The sequence below is a fragment of the Plectropomus leopardus genome, chromosome 21, assembly GCF_008729295.1.
Source record: "Plectropomus leopardus isolate mb chromosome 21, YSFRI_Pleo_2.0, whole genome shotgun sequence".
Lineage (NCBI taxonomy): Eukaryota > Metazoa > Chordata > Actinopteri > Perciformes > Serranidae > Plectropomus > Plectropomus leopardus.
The window spans coordinates 6,008,079-6,028,429 of NC_056483.1; the positions used below are offsets into that span (position 1 = coordinate 6,008,079).

The following is a 20,351-nucleotide window of genomic DNA, read 5'->3' on the forward strand; positions in this document are numbered from 1 at the left end:
AAGAGTTTAACCACATTTTCATACATACGTCACCTTTTATCTTTTAAGTTTCGACAGCAGAACAAATTTTTTTTAAATTCTTTAATTCTGTTTTTAGTGTTGTATGCCATCAACATGTTTTTTCTAATTAGCATTTTAGAGGCATTTTACCCACGCCCCTTTTTTTTTGCAGCTACCAGTAGAAAAGTACACCATGCAAACCACCACAGGTTTACATCAAGACAGGCTGTGGCTTTAAGAGTTTCACTGAAAACAACAAGAGAGTTGATGGTTGACTGACTGGTGATGGCTTTCTGCCACTAAATCAAACCAAGGCAAAAACAATGAGGTGCTTCTCTAGAGAAGCTTGAAACAGCTCAGGAGGCAAATGAAGTGACTAAATGCATTAAATTTTTTTTTAAAAATCACATTGTGACTGTTTTGTTTTATTTTACTGAATTGGTCGCTCTGATTCTGCATCAAGTTATACAAAACCACTTAATATACTGTCATAACAGCTCCGCTTAAAAATGTATGCACCCTAGTCATGGCCTTATGTATTTTTGACACAAATTAATTAAAATTTATGAGGTTTTTGGTCCTGATGGGCTAGCATGCAACAAATACAGCCATAGCAACACTGCCTTTTTTCAAGAACACCTTGAGAGATTTTATTCATTTATTTTTTTAATTTGGCACAAACGTTCACTCAGGAACAGAAGGGGAGACTTTTGGTCTGATACTGAATTGGTGACACTGATTTTGGGTATCCACCTTGAAATTGTTCTGATTGTATAAATATTCTGTGTTGCTGGGGTGATGTGCGTGAAGCAGCTATGTTTTCACAGACATGGATGTAAATTTAAAGTGCAACTTGACATGCATGGAGACAAACGACCACAAAGTAATAATTCTAGTCTTGAGCATGATTTGCATGTGAACTGATATCTCTGATGAGAGAATATGCTGACTCAAGCCCGAAGCCAGTAAGACAAAGACACACAAATGTTCACATTATACAGAGCCTATTTGAGATAGCGATTAAATCAAATTGCAGGAAATGGGTACATTTAAAAAAAAAAACACACCGCAGGTTTACGTCAAGACAGGCCGTGGCTTTAAGAGTTTCACTGAAAACAACAAAAGAGTTGATGTTTGACTGACTGGTGACGGCTTTCTGCCACTACAATGAGGTGCTTCTGTTTTCTCTCTTTACACACGTCCTGTCCAAAAAAGGAAAAAAATGCCATCAAAGTATTTTTATATTAAGGTACACATATTTACCATAAACTACTTGCTTTTGTTGGCTCTTCATTAGTCATTTAAAGCACTTAATGATGCCTTATTTTGCATGCAAACCGGAGCAAAGTAGTTTGAATTATAATATATATAACTATATATATAGTTTTCTGTCCATCAATACAGGTCTCTCTAAAAATCGCACATCAAATAAATTCGCCTATAATTAAGGTTCACATATATTACCATAAACTAAGTGGCTTTTCAAATTTATATGGGAATGGATGAGCTCAGTGGTCAAATTTGGCATCAGTTAAAGCAATAACTGTTGACAAATATATGTATTCAAGAGGATGTGGAAGATTCAATGAGCTGTTGTGATTTTTGATCTCTATATTTTTTTTTTATAGAAAATTACTATTATTGTAAATGTAATTTTCTGGACATTCCCCCAGTGGTGGTGCAATTTGACAACAGCTCATTGAATCTTCCACATCCTCTTGAATACATATATTTGTCAACAGTTATTGCTTTAACTGATGCCAAATTTGACCACTGAGCTCATCCATTCCCATATAAATTTGAGTTTACAGCTTTTTATGGCTTTGGAGAGGAGTATATATTTTAGAGATGTGTGCGTTATTATAGTCTGGCGCCCCCCTGTTGAATCAGTCAGTTCCAGACACAGTGATGTTCAATCACTCTTACGTCTATCATTATTAAATCATGTATCATTTGAATTCTTCTACCTTATCAGAATAACAACATCCAAAAGCCTTTCCCAGCATGCAGTGAGCCAGGGGAGGGAGACAATTTGGAGATGTTTCAGTCCTTCACTTTGCATATTGAACTTTCTGCCTGATAATTTCATGAGGCCAGCACAGTACAAGTAAAATAATAGAATAAAATCTTAATAAAAAAAAAACATTTTTGATGTTCAGATGATAAAATATGTGCTTAACTTAAAGCAAATTTGAAATAAAATGATAACGACCACGCACAAAGACCGCATGTGTTTGTTAACAGCTTTTATTACCCCATACTTTGCACAATACAAACAAATGCACATCTAGTGTAATTTAGGGTAGATGTATCATACTCTACAAGAGCATTGCTTCATGAACATCATGTATAGTATATTCAGTTGTTTTAAATCTTACACTCCATCACCCACAGCAATACCAAAAGTACACCGATTCCAGACAAAAATATTCTATGCCCTTCGTTTAGGGAAGTCGGGAAATCATTCTAGGTCACTATCCGCGTCATTCAATACACAAAAGCAGAAAAAAACAAATGCAAAAACTTTTTGGTATATTTTCGATGATGAGACTTTCACAGAATGTCAGATCATTGGAAATATATTAATGTAAAATGCAGTTTAGTCTTAAATTAAAGCAGGGTTGACCCCAGAAGGTCAGGAAATATTACTCTGAAGCTTCGGCCTAACTAAAAAATGTTTGGACTTTAAAAAAAGAGGGCTGCTAAAATTAGGACTGATCAGCAAAAATATCTCTAATCAATTATCAAGAAAGCTAAATATCACCTATAACCATCTGATAGATAGGACTGCAACGCTTCAGGCAGACAGTGCTGATCTGTCCAATTCAGCAGACGGACAAGGCCTCTTCAAACAGGGACGTGATCGGAGTTGCATAGAGCACTGAGGGAAGTCTGCGAGCTACTGTAACCGAGACGTAGAAAAGAAGCACAGCTGAAGAAGGCTATCGTTCGTCACTACTTCATTAGTGTGATCAGTTGCGTGTACGTGCGACCCCCCCCCCCCCCCCCACACACACTCTTTACTAAAGCCAATAACTACTGAAGATACCAGATAAAGCATGAATAAGCAACTCCTCGTGGAAGTGCTCTTCTCTGTCTCTTATGTCTTACAGCAGTGGAACTGGTGGTTACTTGTCCAAACCACAGTCGTAAATTTTGGTCCTGTCTCACCCTCTGGACACCTGTTTAATCAGCTGTCTCGGGCGCAACTCATTCATTGGGCTCATATCTGAAACAGACACACAATACCAGCTTTACAAACATGAAATTAGACAAACATATTTGAAAGAAAGACAGTTTTACATGTAAAAAAAAAAAAAAAAGATTCAACTCGGCCAATGTTTTCCATAACATTTCATTGTTTTTTTGTATTTTCTCAAAGACTGTATGAAAGAAGCAGATGTAGCCACTGTGATGCTTTAATGTGGCATTTTGCCATCTTCATTGTTTTGTTTTTTCGGAGCCCGAAGTGGCCAAATTTGGGCAAGAGGGTGTAGTGGTGGATGAAGTTAGGGATGGATATGACTGAGAAGCCGGGAACACGGCTCATGTGAAGGTGTAACGTAATGTTATGTAATTTTTTAATTTAGACAGAGACAGTGCACAATAAAACATTAACCTGATATAAAACAAGGAGAGATGCATTGTACCAGGTTTAAGCAAAATTCCCATTGTCCGCCCGTAGTCCCAGTGGGTCGGTAGGTAGGTGGAACCAATAAATTAATGACCGAATTTGATGGAAACGGAGTGAAAAACACCAGATCAACAAACATAATCATCCCCATATCCAACCCCACCTAATCATGATGAATCACAAACTTGTGCAAAATCGCAGCAATAAAATTATCAGGGCACAATCATTCTCACATCCTAAAACATGCACGTCTGCAGCAAAATGATGGTTTCTATGTCAGGTCTCTGAGCTTTACAAGCAGTTTCAGTTTACAAGCAGTTTTTCAGTTTTCAGACTCAGAGGCTACATCCACCTCTTTTATGCAGGTTGTTTTTTGAGGTCAGCCATTCCTCGCTACGTATGGCACATTTCTGATAATTGCATTGTTTTACTCTTACTAACTGCTCACCTCTGCAATCGTTTCCTGATTTCTTTGATCTGCTCATTTTTCTTGGTCAAGATCTCCTTCATGTTGCGATAGGCCGCAGTTTGCTGGAACTTCTTGTCCAACTCCTGCACACCAAAAACACATGCAAAACAAATGAAATCAATAATAATTACTTATATTTATATAGCACCTTTAAAAACAGAGTTTTTGACAAAAAAAGCAGACATGGGATGCATAGACAGTGATGCAAACAGAAAGCCAAACAGTCCTAATGAACACAAGTGAGATGAAACTATGGTAGAGATGGATGAAATTAAAACAAGAAGACAGACAACGCAAGACGTAAAAAGTCAATATAAAATAATACAAAGAAGTAGACCAAAAACAATAACAACAGAAGCAATAAAACTACAAATAAAATAAAATAAAAATAAAAATGGTAAAATAAATGAAGACAAATAATAATAATAAAAGATAAATAAATAAAAACAATACACCCACACCAACTGTCCCAATTATTGGGCGGTACAGCACGTTTTTCTGCCACAAACATATTTGATCAACGCTTGTAATGTTAACTTCAGATGCTGGTTAGTGTCAGTTGCAGGTAAACGTCACAGTGATGTACCTTCTCTGCCAAGGACAGCTGCTCCTGCACTCGCAGGAGCTCATGTTTGGCGGAGATCAGGTTCTCCTGCAGATCCTTCTTGGAGGCCGTGTTGGCACTGAGAGACCTTTCATAGTCCTCCCTCAGCGCTGCCACTGTGTCCTCGAGACTGCTGATCTCCTGTGATTTGGCAGCAAGCTTGAAGGGAGAATAAAAAGTACAAAAAACACAAGTTCAGATGGGTTAAAGGGCAGTTATTGCTATTAATGCGAAATCTAAACTATAGACAGCGACAGACAAAAGCAAAACTTTGTTCAGCAGGATACATACCATGTGAGGTCCAAGTTAGCCGATAAAACAAAATGACAGACGCGACAAAATAGAAATTAAACAAAAGAAGTAAAATAAAAAGCAAACTCAAAATGACACACAACACGATGGTGCTAATTTGTACGCATAACTTTCTAACAGTACCTGCTGTTCACCTTGCACCTTCTGAAGGTCTTTCAGAGCTCTCTCTGCTTTGCTTCTCTCATCCAGAGCACTCATTGCCTAAAAACAATCAGAGAAGAGTTTTAACAACCTAATAAGAGGGTGATTTCTTTTTTTTGTAAAAAAAAAAAAAAAAGGTGCTGTGTGGCTTGTCGTCAAACCTGAGATTCTAAAGTGCGCAGCCTGGCTTTGAGTTTATCGTTTTCCTCCTGTAGTCTCGCGATCTCCTGGAGAAATATTAAAGACAGGTATTATTGCCTGAATATGATCATGAGGGCACAACTTTCCACAATCAACCTGTGTATGCGGCTCATGCGATATGTTTCTTTACCTTGTTAAGAAGTTCAGACACCCCGCCTTCATTCAGTGGTGCTAGCTTGGGTTTGCTTGTTTCCTGGTTTATCTGGGGATGAAGTAAACACTTTAGACAGAAAAGTTCTTATTTCTGTGTCTAAACTTGTATTACCGTCTTGCGGCTGTATGCCTCTGTAAACCCGTCAAGTTGCAGTTACAGTTTACAGTCTGTGATAACATAAATGCTTTAGACACATCGACGACCCAGCAGCACAGAAGATCTATACAATCAGCACAGTTTCAACGTGAGCACCAAAGATTAGTGTCACAGTTCAGTGTGTGATCAAATATCTGTCCCTCTGTTCCAGAGTTATGATGTTAGAAAAGTGGTTTTCCAGAACATTATGATGTAACAGTGAAATTAATCTTTGAGCTTTTTGGATCTAAAATTATTTTATCCTTTTAGATATTTGTGTGAAATTTTGTCCTAATTAGCATGAGGATTCTTGAACGGCCAAAACATATTTTGAGAAGTCACAGTGACCTTTGACCTTTGACCACCAATTTCTAATGTGTCCATCCTTCAGTCCAAGTGGATGTTTGTGCCTGATTTGCAGAAATTCACTCAAGACGTCCTTGAGATATTGCGTTGGAGAGAATGGGATGGACAACAAAAAAACACAATGCCTCGGGTCACATATTTCGCTGGCGCTGAGGCATAAAATGTGGCTATATCTTTTTTTTTAACTGTGCGCAGTTGAGTATAAAACATGTTTTTATTGGTCTGATTTCTGAGGAGAGGTGTGAATAGCTGAATCCGTGACAGAGCAGAGTGTTGCATTACAAAGCTGATTTGTTTTTCTTAAACCGTGAATTGTGAAACCACACGTCGACCTCAGTGATGCGTGACTTCTACGTGTGAAGGGTAGGTAATCCGACACATAAAACGACTTTAAAAATGCACAGGAATGCCCCGCTGCTCCTAAACTACCGAATTTCATTTGGGGGTGAATATCCTTTGAACACATGATTAATGACATTATGGCGATGTTTGGAGCTCGACGTGAGCTGCACATTATACTCACCTTATCAGTGCTTTTAAAGTCAGTCTTCTCAAATTCAGCCACTTGTTCCAACAGCTCCCTATACGGGCAGAGAAGACAGAAGAAATGGACGAATTTCGGATACAAAAAAGCTTGAAATCTTTTGAGTATTATCTATATTTATAAATTTTATCTATACGTCAAGTTAATGACAACATCTTGTGAGCAACTCTTAGTGTAACTGATCTAATCATTTGTACAGTCTCTTCGCACAGCGTTCAGCTTCCCACCGCAATGTTTTTTGACACAACAATAACCTCATATTCTGGCAGTTGTTTATCTTTGGCAAGGAAGAACACCCTGGTTCTTGATGCAGCTTATGTTTTAAGATATATGTGTGTGGTGAGCAGAACAGCTCTCTGAAAAAGCTTAAATGTGGTTTTTAAAAAGCAGCTTAACACACGTAGACTGTGACATGGGGCGTGTTCCTTGCTTTAGATACCGAATCAGTCACGTACTTTTGGGCTGAGCCCTGACAAGAAAAAAAAAAACAACTTTAGGGTTTATTTATCCGCCCACCACTGTGTGCACTGCAAGCACAAGACTTCTCCAAAACACACTCGTTTTTTTAACAAAGTATAAGGTTGCAGAGGTCACTGGTTTATCTGAATATCGTAGACTTTCAAACTTGTGTGCATGTACTGTGGAGCTTTGCAATGTAGTGAGTTCATGACGTTTTAAGAGCCATTAGCTGCCAAAATGTGAATTTTATGACCTTTTGCTCCGATACTAAAGATCAGATCAGATAATGTGAAGGTGGTGCACATGGGAAGCACTAGCTTCCTCAATCTCACTCACAAAAAGAGGAACAGGGTGGCATGTGCATTGTGCTTTGGTTTGACTTTTAAATAAACAAAATATAAACAGCTGCAATTCACGTGCAATTTCAGAACAGAGTCCTTTAAATTTTGAGTTATGTCGATCTCTCTTATAACCTCTGTGCTCTAAGACCTGGCAATATTTGTGCCAAAAAGCCTTAATATGTCCTTGTCAGAATGTCAAGAGTGCCAAGTACACTCTGACAACAGTTTAAATATGATTAATCTTTATTGCTGGTATCATAGATACATGCCCGCATTGCTCCTTTCAGGCCTGTAATACGAAGAGGCTCTCTCAGTATCCCTGCTTAGCTACAAAAGCAAGAACGGCCTTTTAAGTAATTCTACAGAGCCCCCAGTGTCCCAAATGGTGATATGGTTTTGTCTACTGCACACAATTTAATAACTTGTTTCTTCTAGATAATATCACCTTTCAGGACTTTTAGAGCTTTAAATGATTGTTTTTCTGTATAGAATTTTTATGTTATCACACGACGCCACAAGCTTTGTGCGACTTTACCGCCTAAAAGAATGCAGTCGTAAAACATGAGCCGCTAATATTCATTGAGAGTGAAAAATTAATATCAACTTGGCATCGTCCCCCACAAATTATCATAAAAAAACAAACAGGATGTTGTTTCTGGGGTTATTGTCGCTGTTTTACACACTCATATTGCTGTTGTGTTCTTTAAATTCATAACTTAATTTTTTTAATTTTCATAATCATGTATCACTCTATTGTACTCAGCTGATGGCAGAAGTCTCAAAATATATATTTTTTTATAAATATGATGAACTGACATAAGGTTTATAGTGCGAAGATAACAGAAGTTGTGGTTTTTGGGCTAACGCCACTGCACAAAGGAAACCATTGTAATGGGGGAAAAAAGGGTTAAATTCACATTGTGCATGCGAGCATGTGGTTGCGCAGTGACCTTTTTGCCTGGCACACACACTGTAACACACATAAGATCTAAACCTAAGCAGTACTGAGGAGGAAGTGGTACAAATTGAAGGAGTTTTTCTCATGAACAGGAAAGTGTATTGTGTGTTTTTTAGAGGCCTAACTCACATCTTACCTTGGTGTGGCACACTGTTTGACCTTGAACTGTCACATCATTTTAAATCATTTAAATTGAGTCACCTTTTGTCAAACATTTGCTTGCTGTATTAACAGGAAGTCGGAATCAGCTTCCTCCCTCACTGCTCACCTGTTCTCCAGCTCTGAGATATCACTCTGCAGTCGAAGGTAAAACTTCTCAGCCTGCGAGAAGAGCTGCCTGAGCAGCAGCACATTAGTGTGGGCTGTGTTAATGAGCTCCATCTCCACCTCCCCACGCACCACCGCCTGCAGCCCATCCAGCATTTCTTTCACCTCGTCCACTGTGAAGGTTTCCTCCACCAGCCTTCACAGAGAAACATACATTACAGATACATGTGAACTGACAGCCACTTAATTGTTGTATTATAGCCTTTATAGCCTTCTCTTAAAGGGACAGTTCAGATTTTTGGAAGTGGGACTGTATGGGCTACTTATTCATAGTCAGTGAATAACATACAGTAGGCAGCAGTTGGCTTTGTCCCCAGTTTGAAGAAGCAGGCTGGAGTCCAACATGAGAGCTAAGAGATGTACTGCTGCGGATGTGTCGTTGCTTCATGCTGTGTGCATAACTACTTGTGCTAAAACGCTATATGTTGCTGCTGTGTCATTGTTTTACACTTTTGTACTGTTTCTTGTCACTTTGCATAGCTTGTGTTCTGTCTTGGGAGTTCCTGTTTGTTGTATCTGTTGCTGTCCTTATGGTGTCCTGCTGCTGCTGTTCTGTGAATTTTAGCATTTTACAGGTTTCAAAACATCTTGCAAAGGACTGCAGTTGAAAATGAGACTGATGCTAACGCTGGCACATTTACAGAAATGTTAATGAATGTATTTTGTCCTTATAAATAAAAGAAAATAAATTAAATGAAACATATTGAAGCCAACTGAAAACTCAGTATCAGTTTATGTGTACGCTGCAATAAGAGTATTTTCACCTTTTATCCTTTCTGTCAGACAACCAGCTGTTACAGCTTCACTCAACTCCATAGACCAAAACAGTAATTTAAGCTCACTGAACACGCTGCTGGTCTACCGCTACCTCAATCAGCTTGTTAGTTTGTGTTATTGTGTGAATTTCATCTAAACGTTTTAAATGCCAAAGTCACACAATAACACAAACAAAATAACTATTCAAAGCCAGTAGACCAGTGGCTCCTGTGTTCATCACTTACTTTCCTCAATATAGTCTGGCTTTGAAGAGAGTGATATAACAACACAATTCTCAGTTTGTTAATCTGCGAGATTTACTTGCAGCACGTGCAGATTGTGAGCCCTGAGATTCTTTGCACGTCCAGTGTGAACAGTCAGATTGCTAAACACGGGAGCCAAAAGGAAGCAGGCAGTGCTCGATGGGAAATCGGTGCACTTTGCAGCACTTCCATGTCCAGTGTGAGTCTGATGTGACAGAAAAGTAAAGTGGTGGAATTATTCTTAATATAGAATACACTTAAACTGATACAGATTTTTTTTTTTTTTTTTAGATGGGACTTTTATTAGGGGCCTAAAATACATATTGTTGCTGGCCCCAATCCACAGCTGTGCATTGCTTAGCTTCTGTGTTAGAGTCAGCCTGCTTCTCCAAACTGGGGGTATGTTAAATACATTTAAGCTGAATTTATATACACATAATAATTCCAAAACCTTAACCACGACCAATCACCTGCTATCTTTGAGCTCTTCAAAGCATGAGTCAATAGTCTTTAGTCTCAGGACCCTCTTTGAACGTGCAAACCGCATGTAATTGATGACTTCATTCTGATGGTGTTCATTAAACCCAAATTCAGCCTATATGGAAACAAGGAGAGAGACACATGTTAAGAAATCGTTACCAAAAATGGACAGAAAGAAAGAGACAGGCTGGAATGGAAACCACAACTAGCTTAATGGCTAACTTGAAGAGGATTTCCCCCTGCTAATAGCTGACGGCCTATTCACATGAGCTTGCACATAAACGTCTGGAGATGCTTGCTAACTCGTATCTGAATAAAACAAAGCGAGATTATCAACGTGCTAACCTCTGACAGCAAACAGGTGGCCTGTCTACACATAAACAGCAAATGATCGCAGCTACTTACCATGGTGGCTGTACAGCTAGCGTTAACGTCTCTAAGTTAGCTAGCTTGTACACTGAAGATCCAGAGGAAAAATGGGTGTTTCAGCCTCTAATTTAGGCCTCGCAGCGAACAAACTAGAAGCTAATAGTAAAATGCAGGAGTCGAGGGCTCTAGTAAACTGTTTTGTACTTATAGTTCAAGTCGATAAAGAGGCCAAACGAGGCTTATATCATAGCTATAAGATTATCTGGCAGATTTGCTAGCCTAGCTGTCCGGCTAGTGTTTGCCTTGAGAATGCCTTGGTAACGGAGAATAGCGTCATTGCCTTGGTTACGGGGGTGCGTTCAGCGGCGCTACGTACAACGTGAAACTAAGTTACACGGTCTAACGACTACTAAAATATTTAATAATTAATAAAACAGCAAAGTATCATTGGCAAAATCACGTATAAATGAAAATACCATTTTTTGTTTTTTTTAGCTAATAAATAATAATAAATAATACAGTGCAAATCTTTATTCTTTTTAGATGTGTTCAGCCTACTGTTTCATTGTTTCATGGTTAAATTTCTCTGAATCTGAAATGTTATCATTGGTCTTGCAAATTAGTGTTCAAAATAGACCTATTTATACCAAAGCACTCCACTGCACTACATAAAACACTTTGTTCTGTGTGTGTGTGTGTGTGTATATATATATATATATATATATATATATATATATATATATATATATATATATATATATATATATATGTATATATATATATATATATATATGTGTATGTGTATATATATATAACTTATTTATTTATTTTACTAAATTCAGGTAATTGTCTTGTACTTTTTTTAAATTTATTGCTAAATTTTGCATCATTTCTCTTTTAGTAGCTCATTACCTTCTTTACATGTTTTTGAAAGAAATTAAACTAATATGCAGGTTTCAGTTTTTTTAAGGCTTGTTACATGGCATTTATTTACTATTCTTTCTAGGGCATTGGAACAAATGGTTGGCTGTTGGTGTCAATTTCTGGTATTAGGCAGTAGATGGCAGCATTGAGCCAGAAGAGAAAAAGGTGCTGAGAAAATTTGGGCTTAGTTTTGACTCCTCATCAGCATTTTACACTGAGGGAATCTACCCTCCCACATACTCACCTGTGTCACCTTCATGTACATAACATGCATTCATATGTTTTAGCAAATGGCCCCAGTTTTATTTAATGGCTCCACACAAAAGCTTTAGAGTGGGATCTCAAAGTCTCAAAATACATAACAAGGATAGTAACTAAGTACATTTGGAGACAAATGGCATGGTAAATTAAGACAATTGACGTGAAGTGAAAGTACTATGGTTGATAATAACCATGTTTTTATTTGTATATTAAGAACACATTACCCAGATATTAGTTTTCCATTGTACATGTTTCAATTGATTGACTGATGGGACTCATCATGGAGTCCTCTCCATCAGTTAAACTAATTTGACTCCACATGAGCCAAATAAAAACTTTGTTTTCACTGTCTACTTATGATATGTCACGGAAACCAAAAGGACATCACTGTCCGTTTTGTCAGGGAGGTTGCTAAGAGAAAAAAAGGAACTTTTTTTTCCTCATGTCTCTCTAACTGTAATTAAATTAGACTAACAGGCAGCACATGGCTGGTCACCTAATCAGATGCCTCAAAATGTGACCAGTCGGTGCTGCCTCGCTTAAGTTCACTGTGCAACATCAGTCGGCCACACAGACCAAGATGTTTCCCCTTTACCTTCATTCGCGGTGAGTCACTTACAATTTGACACAGGAGTAAAGTATTACGAGTAATCAGTTTTTGTTTGGCTGCTGTTTTTCTACAGTGGTCAGTTTGACTGTAAAGCTCTTACTTTACAAAGCTCTTCTGGCAGAACTCAGATTACTGAGTGTTGATGTCATTTCTGCAGCTGCTTTATGAACTACTTAAAAAAACTATATTAGACTGTAGAAGAATGTGAGTCACTGCAAGAGTAAAAGTATGCAAAGAAAGTAATTAAATGAGAGCACAAAAGTGTAACGTATATAATAAACAATCAAGCACGAAAAGCTTTACAATAAAACATTGTGGGCTTATACAAATGTGTTTCTATATAAAACACATTTTAAGTGAACTTTTTCAATCTGAGCTAAAGAGCAGGAAAATACTAAGAGTTGAAGATCTAAATTGCTATCTGATTCGGTTTTGGGCCCGCCAGCAATTTTTGACACATTGCTGTAAATGTTGAGCCTCTGGAAATTAATTTTACAAAGAGGGTGTTGTTTATGAGTGAAAGACCTTTAAATCATTTTTTGCCATTTTGACTGCACTAAATTATGTAGGCTTATGTGTCTATATGTATGGTTAGTTGATATTTGTCATGGTCTTTGTCTTCATTTTGGGTGGTGTAAATTGCAGGGGTGTTGCTGCATTGGAAGAACAGTGACCCTAGAGGGCACAATAATCTTAATCTTTCAGGTATGTCTTTTAACAAAGCAAACTGCTGATACATGGAAACCACAAAAGTAAAACATAAATTGATTAAAAAAAGTTGTATTGCCATTTAAGTGTTTTTTCTATCTCCTATAAGCTACCAAGAAGAAAATATTCAGAGAGATGTAAATATACAAATAAAGGTGTAATTCAGTTTCTATTTTATAAGATCAATTCCCCAAAATTACTTACAAAGTCAATTTTAGCAAGATGACATTAAAATCTATAGTCCTTAGGTGAGTCCATAAGTGAGTCCATGGTGCATGGAAAATATATGTGGTGTAACCTTGCTAGTTTTGAAACTGTGACTTTAGTTTCAAATGAGCACATTGTTTTTCTCAAATTTTATTTAAAAAACATTCAACACATGGAGTATGCACATTCATGATTTTCATTACGCAAATTGTGTAAAATGTATTTAAGAATATAAAAGTAATTTAAAAATAAATACACTTGCACAATACATATATAAATAAAGAAAGAAACATAGCAAGGTCTGAAATGTTTACATAATCTAATACTTTATGTCAGTTTACAATTTTTGCCAAATTTTCAACAGTTGTCATGCATGTTTTAAAATCTGTATCTAATAATAATAATACATTTTATTCACAGGCACCTTTCAAAGTAGACACAATCAAAAGAAAGTAATAGTTAATATGATAACTTGACAAAGTAATTGTAATACAAAATAGGGAATAGAATGATTAAAATAAAATAATCATTAGTGCAAATCAAGATCAAGTCAAATAATAATAATCTAATTAAATCACATCAAATGAATGCAGACATAATCAAGTTAATGGCATAATGAAGTAACATTTATTTGTATAGCACTTTTGATAGACATAGGCCATGAAGTGATTCACAAGGGCTTCATAAGGGCAATATATATATATATATATTCATCAGCCAAGAAACTGGGATTTTTAAAAATGAGTAATATATCTATCTTTGTCACTGAGATAAATTTTAAAAATGTCTTGAAAAGTATCTCTGCAGATCAAACCAATAAGAGGTGGTATCAACTGCTCCAAGTTCGGTTTTGGCCAGATGTATCAATACAAACACGAGCTAATACAATAACTACAATACAATAACTTGACAAAATCATTGTCATGAAAAAACTAGATATAAAATTATAGTAATGAAATCATCATCTGTACAAATCAAGACGTGTGTATCACTTTAAAAATATTACAGGATGGTAGCCTTTTACACCCAAGCCTAAAACCAATAATACTAATAATGTTAATACTAAAAATGCAAATACTATTACAACTACTACTAGCACTACTAATTCTACTACAACTACTGTTTCTATCATTATTATTATTATTGATAATAATGATCATCATCATCATAACAACAATAATAATAATTTAAAAAATTAAATAATAACGATGATGATTATGATAATAATAATAATAATACGAATATCAAATGAATAAAATAATAATCAAGTTAACTATGTAAGTAAAAAAGTAAGTAAAATTCATTGTGAACAATGAGAACAATGTGAACTTTTATGTACTTTTCATCAGCTGAGACACTGAGATTTTTTAAAAATGAGTAATATATCAATCTTTGTCAGCGAGACATCTTTTTAAAAACGTCTTGAAAAGTACCACTGCACTTCAGACCATACAGAGGTGGTATGAAAACAATCTGCAGAACAAAAGCACAAAAGGAAACTCAAGAGTCTACCACATAACCCAGTCAGCATGAGCCCCGCACAATCAACTGCTCCGAGGTCAGTTTCGTCTGTATGCATCAATACAAAAACCAAAGGAAATCGCCTCAAACTGATCTCAGATCTGCGTTTCGTTAATTCCGCGTCCCGACAAACCAATCAGCTGACAGCCGCATGACAGGCAGGCCTCGCGCATGCGCAGTGGTAGATTTTTGGTATGAGGAATATGGCAGCGTCCTGAGCGCTGCTGAGGGAAATACGGCGCAACTGAGCACCTTCAGCATCACAGAGGGAAAACTGAGAAGCACCAGCCGCTTGCAGAGGAGGGTGGGGGGCTGAGGGACGGCTACCATTAACACCCGTTAGCGTTTTTACAGGTAAACGCACCCGCCACCACCTGCCAATCTCCCCAAGCCATCTTCTCCATGTCTGCTTGATTGAACCCCGCTGCTAAAGCTAGTTAGCTTCTAGCTTCAGGCTAACTACATTAGCCTGCCACAGCCCCAATTTTGCATTTTGGCAAACAAACGCTGAGAGCACAGGTGTCTCAAGTGTGTGTTATTCTGGTTAGGAGGAGCAGCAGTGTCAACATCGCTAATACGGCGCTGCCGTGCTTGCTTTTAGCCGGACAGTTAACCGTGTAGGCCCGCTGCAATGAAGCAGAGTTTGGCTAAGCGCTTGAGAGCCAGGTAACGTTAATGCTGCTTGTCATGGATTTACTTGACAGATCGGGACCCAGCGCACATCCCCATATGGACTTAAGAGCTACCCGTTTTAACGTGTATCTGAAATTGTGTAGTCACGTGCAAAAAAAAAAACCAAAAACCAAACTGCAAGCGATTTACATTTTTGCAAGCAAGTGGCTCATGTAATCATTACAGAGCCATACAAGATGAAGCAGAGTAAGGGTAAAGTTCCCGTCGTGGTGGTGAGATTGCTTCATGTAATTGGTAAATTTAGGGAAGATATTGCAACACGTCTTCAAGAGGAAAACCACATTGCAGGAAATCAGCATGTTATGTTTCTGGATTTGTCAGGACTTTCTACAATAATTATTTAGATTCAGATGTGATTCTGTTTGTCCAGATGCCCCCCTGTAGACGTTTTTTATCGGTCAGTTTTCTGTCAGCTCAGGTATAATCGTAGTTTTATGTTCATCGTGATTTTAACTAGAGAATAAAAGGGTCATATAGTGATGTAATAGCATATGATCGTTTGACCCTTGCACCCATGCTGATGCTTTAGCATATTTGTTATGTACTTGCAAAGAAAATAGTTTTTTTTCTTCTCAACAGCTGTGAGAAACAAGGTAGAAACAGGCTTAAGCCAAACAAAAGGCAGAGTAAAACAGCTGTTTACACAGCATTACATATTAATTGTCCTGACACTTACAGAATAACCTGTGGCTGCATTCTTGCTGGTCAGTAAGGCGCTGTTGTTGTTCAGATCTCCTCCATTTAGAGGTTTTATATCCTTTTAGCAGTGCACCCGTGTACACTGCCCTGACTGTCACAGCTGTGATCAGAAAACCGTGTTTGTTAAAGTTTCCGAAAAGTTGTGAGACCTGTCTAAAACAAGTTATCATGTAAATGTTGTGTGCTTTGCTTCGGGCCTACTTTCTTTTTTTATATCTTTACTTAAGTGTCCTCCTGTTTAGCTTTGCCTTTTTTCTTACTGTCAAGGATAGCCCACAAATAATTTGCTATTGATCTGCATACTGGCAGAAAGTGGTGGGAGGGGTAATCACATGACCCAATCCTGGAATCCGCCTTGGTCTTTTTTTACACTCGTCAAGGTGCTCTCAACTCAGTAATATAATAAAAAAGCGGCACTGCCCTCTGCAGCAGCAAAGCGCACGCTGCTGTGCACTGCTTGCTGCAAACATCTCCCATTGTGCATTTCATCAGCCCCCTGCTTCGGATTAGATTCATTATGCAGCCCCATGAATGAAAAAAACTGTTGATGCAAAACTTGGCTCTGGACTGTTCCTTGCACCTTTGTTTCTCCAGCACAGGCATCAATTATTGAGACGCCGACACTGGCTAGTTTTTTTTTTTTTTTTTTAAAGGTCCTCGTCTAGTGGTGTGGCACCTGACAGCAGCATGATTTCCACCCTGCGCTCTCTGAACACCAGACAATTGTCCCACTTGGTGAATGGTTGATTCCATCATTTTGGGGTTATTTTGCTGTCCCATGCTTTAGTGGCACGCTGGAATGGAGAGGAAGGAAAACTGGAGTCAGATTTTTCCAGGATCCTGGTAGAGTGCTGACACAGGTTCCTCTTGTCACAATGCAGCCGCCAGCAAATTATTGCACTGAGGCTAGAAGAGGCCGTTATTCCCTCAGTTTACTCGATTCTGCTCTGTTTAAAGCTTTTGTCTTTGATGCCTTTAATTTGTTTAAAACAGTTTGTCACAAAGCTCCACTCTTGAGTCTTTACCATCCCACTGGTGCTTTGTGGTTTCTCCTACTTGGAAAACGAAACTGTTCGGATTTAGTGACAAGAACACGGATCCTAGTTAATATGTTATCCAGAATTGAGAGCATATGGCTCTCTTAAAGTTAAATTAGAAAGCATTTTCAATCAAACAATGCGGTGGGCCTTAACACTAAGACGTGGCCTTACTCCTGTTTATCCAAAACGATCAATAGGCCACACTGGCTTTGCACCAGAATTTATTGACACATGCTCAGCTGGTGCACTGTTGTGTTGATTTTTTGGGCCTTTGATATGAGGCTGGATTGAAAGCACTTTATTTTCTCTCTGTTTTGCAAAGCAGGTTGTGGTTTTTCAAAGGGGAAACTTGGGTATTTTTCCCATGTTTTTTTTTGTGACTGATGGAGGCAACAGTTTTTGAAATTCATCCAATATTGGAAGGGGCCGCTGAATAACAGGCAGCAGTGTAATCCCTACGGGCAATTTTGCATCGTCAATTTATGTCCACTAGAAATGCTTGTTTTTGCCATTGACAGGCTCAGATTGTTACTCCAAGTGTCTCACAACATTTCTGAAAAGACGCCACGGCGAAAACAAACATTTTTCCTTAGCTTTCGCCGATCCGGTCTGTGTGTAACCAAGTCTCGCTCTAGAAGAGGTCGCGCTTTGAACTCTCACTGGCTTTTCCACCTGGTCGAAAAAAGCTAAATATTCAGCTGTAACACTGAAAGTCTTTCAGTTAACATTAAGCTACGCTTTCTGGACTCCGACGCCACAAACTCTTCCCGGCACTCCTCTCTCCAGCTCTCACTAACATTTCCACTGTTGTTTTTCCTGCAACAAGTCAGCCCTCGGGAGATTTCAGGACAAGACTTCTCACTAACAATCAGACCAGCGAAAGGTAAAGAAAAACATTGAATTTCTCTGTCAGGTCCTTTCCATAATGTTGTCAAACACTTTCATTAACAATCAAAGCCTGTCAACGGCAGATACAAGAACTTGTATTGGATAGAAATTTACAATGCGCAATTGCCCTCTCAATATTGGGCCAAATTAGAAAATGGTTTCCCTGTACGTTGGCCTCTTTTCAAAGTAAACCATGAAATGCACACATGACTGAGAGTGAGGATGTCACGGTCTACGGTTTATAGTAAATTGGAAGTCATGTGCAGCCAGCTGCATTGATTCTTCGGCTCATAGCTGAGCTTATGACGGTGAAGAATCAGTCAGTCACGGAGCTAGGGCTACTCTCTGTCGATGGATAATCACTGTTTACTCAATATTAGTTCTGAAGCTGAGGGAGTGTCATGTGGGAGTCTCCTTTAAGCCGCAAAATGTTGAATGACTGTGTGAAGTGTGTGCAATATATGGGAATGTGTGCATGAAGTTGATGTCGTAATGACTTGTGAAGGTGGAGGTGACTTCTTATAGAGCTGACATGAAAAGCCATCGGTTCTTTCCCTCTACTATTGAACTGAAAATGAAACGCTTTCTCTTCCAACTATTTATTTTCTGAGAGCTTTTCTTGTTTGCTTACGTTTTGCTCCGACTCATAACTCATAACTTTTTTTCTCGTTTGTAGGTCCTGTGGAAAGATGAATGTCGTCAAAGAAAACAAAGACCTGGCCTGTTTCTACACCACCAAACACTCCTGGAGGGGAAAGTAAGTTTTTTAACACCACCGATTGGATTTCAAGGCTTGTGGCATTGTCTCCTCCACATCTTCTTTGTATTGGTGTACAAGGCAACATCAACTTAAACTTCTCCCTTTATAACCTTGTAAATTCTTAAATCCTGACTCAGTGCTTCAATTGTGTCGGCTTCCTTGTCTAAGCCATGAATAGGAGGTCTGCATACCACTGTCAGCAGTCACCGATCAGCACTAATGAGGTGTGTTTTGTAGAGCTGCACTAACTTATAAAATTTGGCCCAAAGACACAGATACTGAACCTGAACACAGCACAGAACTAGTGTTAAGCAAGATGACATCCACGCAGGATTTCCCGCACATTTGTTTATTTGTGACGGCCCGCCATCTGCTTTCATGTTTAGATTTAGATTTTTGGAGCTGGACCATTCATTAGAATCACTGTTGGAATATACTGTATATAAGGTTTGGTTATTGATAGCACCACACTCTTGGAGTGCAGAGCATACACTGGGCACAGACGGTGCAGCAGACAGCTAGGCACAGTGTTTCTGCTCCTCTCATCCATCCACAAATCAACTATTCACTCCATAACTCAAACTCATTAAACTGCTGCAGATTAAAAAAAGAATCCATGAATGCCTGTGCTGCATTCACAGACCCACAAAACATTCAAATTTAGAGAGGGGACACAAAATAATAAAAAAGGGACACACACTCAAGTCAGCCACTGCCACACATAGATTTTAATTTTGTGGGAAACACTGTCATGTACTGACATTTATATATTGAATGTATGCAAAGTCATGAAAAGCAGGAATTATATTTTTCACTTTCACCAGCATTTTTTAGAAATATTACATGCTGATAATTTTTGTATATGCGGCAATGGACCTATAACAGGAAGGGAGTGTGTGTACATTTGTGTGCAGTGTGTCTTAGGGGAAGCTTTTATCATACTAACTTTATTTGAACATGTTTTGACGTATAAAATTGCCCTGAATTGTTGCAGTACATTACAGGAGAAAAAGGCCAACATACTGCATCTATGATGTAAAACTGTTTGCTTGGTCCATGATTATCTAGTGCAGGAGGTATCTGTTTTCATATTATAGATTATAGTGTAGTTAAATTGCAGACGTAAGCCAAGAAAGGTCTAAAACTAGACGGGACTTGATGTAGCTGGTGGCCCTCAAAACTAAATGATGGACAAGCTCCAGTCTGAGCAGTGAGCCGGTGGGATCACATTACCAATACCTGCTTTCTAAGTGTCTTTGTCCCATTAAGGCCCGCCATTGACTTTTGTAACTTAAGCAGGGCTGCAGAGCATTAGCCATCATCAGAGCTTCATCCTGCTAATGCTTCCTGAAGTGTCCGTCAGAGACGAGTGTTGATGTGTGTGTGGTGTACGCTGGAGGTGGGTACCCCACTCAGAGACACAGCTTAAAGTGACAGTTCACTCCAAAATACAAAATACACCTTTTTTTTTAGATTTATCTTTAGTGCTGTTTATCAGTCTAGATTGTTTGGATGTGAGCCGAATGT

At 38.3% G+C, this 20,351-nt stretch overlaps 2 protein-coding genes across 8 annotated transcripts in view; one reads left to right on the forward strand and one right to left on the reverse strand.

Annotated features, from left to right (window-relative positions):
- Positions 1 to 2,260: 2,260 nt before the first annotated feature.
- Positions 2,261 to 10,823, reverse strand: lztfl1 (leucine zipper transcription factor-like 1). The gene is made up of 10 exons (XM_042510496.1): positions 10,550 to 10,823; positions 10,135 to 10,259; positions 8,587 to 8,781; positions 6,540 to 6,597; positions 5,492 to 5,563; positions 5,322 to 5,387; positions 5,143 to 5,220; positions 4,690 to 4,866; positions 4,083 to 4,186; positions 2,261 to 3,229 (listed from the first exon to the last, which is right to left on the reverse strand). The coding sequence occupies exons 1-10, from the start codon at positions 10,550 to 10,552 to the stop codon at positions 3,211 to 3,213; spliced, it is 897 nt and encodes a 298-aa protein (XP_042366430.1). The 5' UTR covers positions 10,553 to 10,823; the 3' UTR covers positions 2,261 to 3,210.
- A 4,123-nt stretch (positions 10,824 to 14,946) lies between these two features.
- LOC121960380 (dnaJ homolog subfamily C member 13) overlaps positions 14,947 to 20,351 on the forward strand; it is a 40,226-nt gene continuing 34,821 nt past the window's right edge. For 6 of the 7 annotated variants that reach the window (XM_042510040.1, XM_042510042.1, XM_042510043.1 and 3 more), the window contains exons 1-2: positions 14,947 to 15,098; positions 18,741 to 18,821. In XM_042510040.1, coding sequence (XP_042365974.1) covers positions 18,754 to 18,821 — 68 coding nt within the window. In that variant the 5' untranslated portion in view covers positions 14,947 to 15,098; positions 18,741 to 18,753. Of the gene's footprint in view, positions 15,099 to 18,002; positions 18,060 to 18,740; positions 18,822 to 20,351 lie in introns of all 7 variants that reach the window. The other variant, XM_042510041.1, reaches the window with a different exon arrangement.